A 7,975-nucleotide genomic window follows, 5' to 3' on the forward strand; every position below is an offset into this window, starting at 1 on the left:
CTATGTAAATTTAAATTAGCTGCTCCTGAATAAAGTAATGTTTTACTACGTAAAATCTTAGTACAGGTTTTAATATGGCAGAGGCAGTTAAATGTCAAATAGTATAGTGAGCCAAAATAATTGATATATGGAGCAGCTCACGCATTCTCTAATTCAGCTTAACTTAACCCAAAGAAATGTGAAGGAGTAGGATCAAATATTTCGAATCTGATGGGGTAGATACCATTATTAGTCTCCTTTTATAGATAAGAAAAATGGAAAGGCAGAGATTATGCATTTTACCCAAGGTTACCCAGTCAGTTAGTGATAGAGTCAGGATTTGAACCCAGGCTGTTTGGCTCTAGAGACAATGCTCTTCCTTTACCACACACATCTAAACCTTTAGGTTGAACTCTTTCATTCCTAGGGAGTGAGTTAGGAATTTGCTCATATATTCAACAAGGACGTATTTAACACCTACTGGGTGGTAGGCACTTTCCTAGGTTCTGGAGTGATACCAGTTAATAAGCAGACAAAATGTCTGCCTTTGTGGAGTTTACATTGAATGAGGAGGAGATGGGCAATAAAAAAGATTATGAGGAAATTATAAAGTATTAGAAATGCTAATGAAGGGAAATGAAACAGGAAAGATAATGGGAATGCTGAGGGAAAGACCATCCTGAGAAGGTAATATTATGGGCAAAGGCTTTTAGGCTAGCCAAGGGATATCTGTGGAAGGAAGAGCCTCCTCCCCACTATCCCCACACTTTTACCTACTCCTCCACCACCCCTTTCCCACCTCCCTCACACACACATAGAGGTAATAGCAAGTTTAAAGGCCCTGAGAAGAGCTCAGTGCAGGTGTAATGGAGGAGTAGCAGGAAGGCCAAAGAGATTGGGATTAAGTGAAAGACACTACAAGAGATGAGGTCAAATAGATGCCTATGGGTGACAGGGAGATTTGCAGGGACATGAGTTAGAATTGGACTCTGAGTGAGATGGAAAGCCCCTGGAAAGTTTTGGGTGGTGAAATTGTGTTCTGACAAACCTTCAAAGAAAAGAGATAAGGAGACAAGAAATAGGAATCTAAAAAGGCCAGGAGAAGGAAGCATGGGAGGCAGGTATCTAAGAGTATACGTACAAAATCAGACTGTGTCCAAGCATCAAATCACTCAGAACCACAGATATAAGATACAGAAGACCAAAAACGTCAGGAAAAACCTTGAAGGAGACAAAGTCTATGACTACCTCTTGCTTCTTCTACCTCCAACTCTTCTACATTTTAACTGGTGATACTGCTACAAGTTCAAATGTTAGCTTTCTGGCCAGGAAAGACATTTTGACCAGATAGGCCTTCTTTTTATGATGCCTATCAAATTCCACAGAGGGCATAAAGGAAATATATGTCTTATCTAATCCTCACAGCAGTTCTGAAAGGTAAGCATTATATCACAAGCTGAGAAAAGCTGACTCTGCTTTCAATCCAACATAGCAGATAAAATGCAGAATCTGATGTTTAAATTACTGAGATCCAAGTTTTGTGGACTACACAAAGATGTCTGTTTGTTAAAATAACTACAAAAAGTTTGTAAGAAGATAGCCCCTCTTAAATTCCAAAGATTTCCAAAGTATCATGTTGATCTTTTTTCCCTTTTACTTTACCAGTCCAATGAATGTGAAAACAGACAATACATTATAGATCAGTTCTTGACTCTGATTTGTAAGTGATCAAAAAAAATAGGCCTCATTTTAGATCTTTTTCCTACTTTGTTTTTTATTTTTATTTTGTTTGATTTATTTATTTATTTATTTATTTATTTATTTATTTATTTATTTTTAGAGAGAGAGAAAGTGTGGGTTAGGGCAGAGGGAGAGACAGAATCTTAAGCAGGCTCCACATTCCGCGCAGAGCCCAACATGGAGCTCGATCTCATGACCCTGAGATCATGACCTGAGCTAAAACAAAGAGATGCTTAACTGACTGAGCCACAGTGGTGTCCCTTTCCTTTCTCTTTTAATTGTAGATAAAGCCTAAAAGGATTAAAATAAGTGGACTGTGCTGTAATATTGTCCCTGTTATCCTTTCCTCTTTAATAAGTATTTCTCTGTTTATGTTATTCAGAGATCTGGCAACACTGGACAACAGAAGCATATTTTATTTATTCTGTTCATTTATTTCTTTCTTAGGATGTTGCTCTACAGAGTATGCAAAACGGTACTTTTGTAACTGAGATTAGATAAAACCTCTTCAACGTGCCCCTTCAAATCCATTTTAAAATTTAAATGACTTAAAAACAACAAAACTCTCAGTTTTAGTCTGTTAAGAAATATCTTAAAATATGCATTTATCAAAACTAGGTAAATTCAAGGTGAGATATAAGACACATGCAATAGTGATAAGGATAGGTAATGGGATTTAGGATTCCAACAGAAAACTATAAGGCAAAAAGTAAGAGTAGGATGAAGGATAAGGGGGAAAAGATTGGAAGATGATTAATGAGAATGAACTGAAAAGTGAAGGTCAGGCTAGGGACTGAGAGAAAGACAGTAAGTGAAGGGACAGTTCCAGTTTAGAGGTAAGAAGATTGAATAGAAAGCTCATGCCTGGGTTAGCAAAAGTAAAAGTACTATAAAGGAAACACGAGGAAAGCACTGAAAATAGATCCACCATGACGAAATATGATTGAAAAAAAAGTAAGGAAAACTTGAGTCTTTAGGACATTCACGAACTCAGCCTATTCTCTTCTAAAGGAACCCTAGTCCCTACTAATCCCACCCCTCCTTCTTTTCAGTACAACCTGCACTCAACATCCACCCAGACCTGGGGATTTGCTAAACAGTTGCATTTATAATTAAGTTTGAGATGGAACAGTTAAAAAGTAAAAATAAATAATTTTTTTAAAGTTTGAGATAGATTGTGAGGTGATACATGAAATCCCAAAACTTACAATGGCCTGATTTAAAAATGGACGATTACAAGTAGTTTGTTTCTTAAGTGTCAATCATTACAAAGGGTAAGGAATCTATAATGAAGTCATGGTAACATAATACAAAAAGTTATTACATCCAGGTAGAGAGAGCTGTCAAGTCCTGTACTTTTTATTTATAACATTTGACATAAGTAGCTTGTAGCATGAAGCCAATGGTGCTTAAACTTTGGGGCCTTCACTTGGCCAAGCTCCTTCCAAGATCTTGGAAGAGAACTCTTGCCGTATCTTTTCTTGCAGTAACATTTGCAAAAGTAAGATATTTTTGCAATCTTTTCTCGAAGATGGCCCCTAAATTGTATAAGCTTCAGGTTATAAAACTCCGGAGTTACCATTGAGCTTGTACACAACAAACTAGCTATCTGTCATCTTCTAAACTGTAATTTCTGTATGTCATTGTCATGTATGTGCCTGGATGTGTGTGCGTGTGTCTTAGAGTCTCTATATGTGCATGTGTTGGAAAACATCAAGTTATCCAATTTTCTCCTTTATAGAGTGGGAAAAGATAGAAGTGTACAATAACTACTATAGTTCAATTATTTTTCTCAAAATAATAAGGGTATAAGATTTGCTATTATAGTATATAAATCTTTCATATTTCAAATGCTCAAAAATTTACTTAGCAGATAATACCAAATAAGGACTATATTTTTAAATAATAAACACTTTAGAAACTGATGAAAAATATTATCTTTAGTTCCAGAGCCTAAAGTATGATTTGCTTAACTGAAATAATTTAAATTTAGCCCTGCCTTTATTTCTTCAATAACAAAGATTGTCTCTCAAGAGAAATCTTGAGACAAATTTCACTTTATGATCAAGAACTAGTTATCCCAAAAGTGTTTTAGAAGTTTGCAAGTGAATTGTTTTATGTCACTTAGAGTACACAGTTATTAAAACTGGATCCTATCATGCTAAGTTATGTGTTAGATTAACTGGTTTTTACAGTGTGTCCTCTTAAGAGACTCTAAAAGTGATTAGTTTGCATCAGGGGCCACACTTAGAAATCCAAGGAGTTTGTTTATGTTCTAGCTGATTTAAAACAAGATTCCATATTAATACATTTCCTTCAGCTTGCACTAACCATCCCTTATAAAATATGTTTGTTCTAAAAGGTATCAATTCATATGTTTTTTAAAACCAACTTTAAAGTAGAAACTATAACTAGTAACACTATTAATCCAAAGATAATAAGTCTTATTTCTTAAATCTACACCATGTAGCCTTATTTTCTTTAATTCACTAAGTATGATAATTCTCACTTTTGAAAGGTAATGTAATTAAATGCATGCTTTACCATTTCATTCATAATTCTTTGGCAAATCAAACGCCTTTTTCATTGGGTCTAATTCTTCTTGATGTCACATTGCTAAGCAACTACAAGGAAATTTAAAACTGGATTTTCAAAATCCTCTTTTACAATTCAAATGAAGGAGCTGCATTCACTGAGTGACCAACAGCAGCAGGTAACAATAGTTGGCATTTCTTTTCTCCCTTTTAAAAATAGACCATGAATGAGAAATTGAAGCAAGGAGCACATTAGTCTATGGAACTGAAACTAAAAGGAACCTCTGTTTTCTTAATGTATGTAGGAATTTGCATTTGGTTTTCATTCCAACCCAGGCATGCCTTCACGAGTATTCCAAAGTTATGTAGTTTTGAAGAGGGTTTAATTAGGAACTCTTTCACTATTTCTCTCTCTCTCTTTCATGCACACACTGATTAAAATTAAAGTTTAGCAAAAGGCAACACAAACTTACCTTTAACAGATGCTGAATATGAAGAAATGAAGCAGAGAAAAAGCACAGCGAGGAGAATCATATTGACTAGCTACCCTCTAATGCATCCAGTTCCCAGCCAGGAGTCACTGAGAAGTGGACTCTTCTGATGGCAGCCAGGAAGTGACCCTCCTCAGAACCTGCAACAAGCATGTTTATCTTTGGGGAAAGGTCAGATTCCAAACTCCAAAATGAGGACCTAAGTTCACCAAAGAACTCACTATTAATGATTAAACTTAGGTGGGCTGTAGGTCTTGGTGTCTCATTCCATTTAATTTTTTTTTAACTCAAGAAGGAAAATCAAGAAAAATTTCACTTTTGAGATCTAAACCAGTCTGCCTTCCTATAAATTCAGAAGTGCTGAAGGACATTTGAGAAAAACTGGTGGCAATACTTCTCTATTCAATACACAGTATCATTGTCCTATATTAGGTACTTATCTGTATATTTTGCCACTTTATGTGGGAGGGTGGTGAGGATTCTCAACTAAGTTAAATCTTAATTGAGTTTTATTATGTCTTTTTGGCCAACTTGGAATTTTTTTTAATACTGTGTGGATGCTATTATTTAAGAATCACTCTGAATTTTAGGATTTATTTTTAAATTTTTAGGTTGTACTACCACCAACTACTTCAAAATAATGTTATAGCAGATAGAGGTTTCCACTTTGAAAATTAGATGGTTCTCTTTATGTGTGAAACTAATAGGGTTGTAGCAAATCAGCATTATCTATCATTAATATGCTAGCAGGCCAATTGAGGATATTATAGTAGACCTCTAGCTCTTTCTATGACAGGAAACACTTGTCTGAGTCCTCGGGCTGGCTGGTTGGAGTCCCCTATGCTTTCTGAATCCCATTTCTAGGAAAAGATTCAGAGGTAGAATTATAGCCCTTAGCACTTTTGCTACAGAAAATTAATCAGGAAATTCTCTAGAATTAAAGTGAATATACTAGTATGGCTAAGACTATGCTAACCGAAACAACACTTGTCCTTGAAAACTCCTGCAAGGGAAACCTGCTCTGAACAAAACCTACTAAAATGAGATGGTTTGGGGAGAAGGTGGGGATGTTTTTGCAGGGAATAAAGTACTGGTAAAGGGCTATTTGAATGAACTTGAAAATACAGCCATGTTCAAGTATAAAACGAGTTCTTAAATCTTCCTTCCTCTTTCTCAAACCTTTTCTAGAATCCTAACCTTAAGCTTATATCTTTTAGACAACCCAAGTAAAAGAAAGCCAATAGGGTCACGAAGTGAAGTATAAAATTTTAAAATCTCTAGAGTTAAGCCTATTACCTCTTGAAATATATTTTTGTATAAAGAACTGAAAGATGAAAATTGTTTATCTTTATCATCTACTGAGATTAGAACCTTATTTGCTATCCTAAATTTCATATACAATCATGGTTGAAGTACCTATACAAAAATAAAATGTCTGGCTGTGAGTACCACTGTAAAAGTATAAATAATACGCTTTTCTGGGCTAAACAGAAAAGGCCATTCTTAAAAAAATGTTTGTTGAGGAAATGTAAGTTTTTATGAATAACAGGAATTACAAATACAAGGTAATGTGAAAGTGCTTTGCTGCTTTACATTTGAATGGATTTCTACATGTTCCATGATATCTGCATTACACACATTGTGATATGAAGCCATTAGAGGCACCTAAACGTTACGTGCTTATTTATTTAAATTAAAGACTGGTTTGAGTCATATGTGATTCTATGAAAACTGTCTTTTGTATTTCCATTTGAGGCTTACAGTCACATAGACCTTTAATGTTTGTGGTTAGATTATGCGATTCATGATACGTGTCTCTTTGGGTAAAGTACCATTTGTTGTCAAGCGTCTACCAGAGTCCAACCAATAAAAACCACATCAGTATTGCCTAATAAAATAAGGTCTTTCATTGAGCATTTGCTTTGGACTAGAAAGCTTCTGTGAATCACAGTATTAAACAGTCATTTTAGCATGGGATGTTCAAAGAAGCCTGTTTCTGTTAGTAATAAATAACATCATCCTTTTATATTTTGCTTATAACTTTTACTTCGTACAAAGATATTTGAAAGACTTAAGATTGTTTTACCAGAAATGAAATAAGAATGCCAAATTCTTTCCATATTCAGTGAATTCTGTGTACCATGGAAGAGGCATTCTCCTCTGTTGCTCAGCTGATCAAGTAGAGCAAATGTGGTATAACATATTTGGAAGATATCTCCCCAAATTCATAACCTATTTCACATGGCATGTGAAACAGAACAGAAGCACAGCACAGTATAAAAATAACAAGAGCTATCATCTATGAAGTGATTACTATGTACAATACACTATGCTAATAAGCACTTTAGATTTTTTATAATATATTCTAACAATTTACATATTAGAAAAATGAGGCTTGGATTAATTTAGTAAAAATGACTACGAAATATAGAAAAGCAAACCTTAAAATCTAATCACTCTTCTCCTTTACTTAAAAAATATTAGAGATAGAAAGTGGAAAAATTGATTTATTAACGATGACAGAGGAATATTAACTGGGACTGTCACTAACTTTAATAAGTCTTTCACAATTTGTACAGAAGCTAACAGAGCACTTACTGTTGTGTTTAGATGTTCATACAGGCTGAACATACAGGGGGGAAAATTGATCCGTGCTAACCAGGTCAAAATCAAATAATAGATTTTAAAACAATTCTATTGAAATGAAATTCTATTGGTAGTACATGACACTGTGGAGTATCTGCTATACAATTATTTGGCAGTGATAAATAAGAGACTATGACATAAAGATGAGTGACTAATTCCAAAGTGCAGGCATGTTTCTGTTAAGTATCAGAGGTTATTAGAAGTTAACTCATTTTCCAAGATTGGAAGACAAATGAACTTCACCCATGAGGAGCTGGAAGGAAATGCATTACCTTACCAGATATCGATATAGTAAGTCAGGCTATATGATAGAGAAAAAAAAGTCTTTATATCATTAGAACACCTTACTGTGTTCTTAGGGGGGGAAATGACATTAATAGGGGAAAAAATTAGAAAGGCACTTCAAGTTACCCTTAAGTGGTCATAATAAAGTCTAATAGCATTTTCAGTTGAATGAAGGAGTTAGAATTTTCGAGAGGTCTTGCAAAAATCATTCTGTTAGGTTGAGAATATTCTTATGATGTAATGATCTCTTTTACACCAAGGCAAAATTATAGGAGAATATATAAACTATTTTAGAAAGTA

At 34.6% G+C, this 7,975-nt stretch overlaps 1 protein-coding gene across 1 annotated transcript in view; it reads right to left on the minus strand.

The window, feature by feature from the left end:
- Window positions 1–4,929, minus strand: part of MTTP (microsomal triglyceride transfer protein) — a 44,852-nt gene extending 39,923 nt beyond the window's left edge. The window contains exon 1 of the mRNA XM_026015646.2: window positions 4,727–4,929. Coding sequence (XP_025871431.2) covers window positions 4,727–4,787 — 61 coding nt within the window. The 5' untranslated portion in view covers window positions 4,788–4,929. The remainder of the gene's footprint in view (window positions 1–4,726) is intronic.
- Between the last annotated feature and the right edge of the window lie 3,046 nt (window positions 4,930–7,975).

Source organism: Vulpes vulpes, chromosome 4 (genome assembly GCF_048418805.1).
Source record: "Vulpes vulpes isolate BD-2025 chromosome 4, VulVul3, whole genome shotgun sequence".
In the NCBI taxonomy this organism is placed as follows: domain Eukaryota; kingdom Metazoa; phylum Chordata; class Mammalia; order Carnivora; family Canidae; genus Vulpes; species Vulpes vulpes.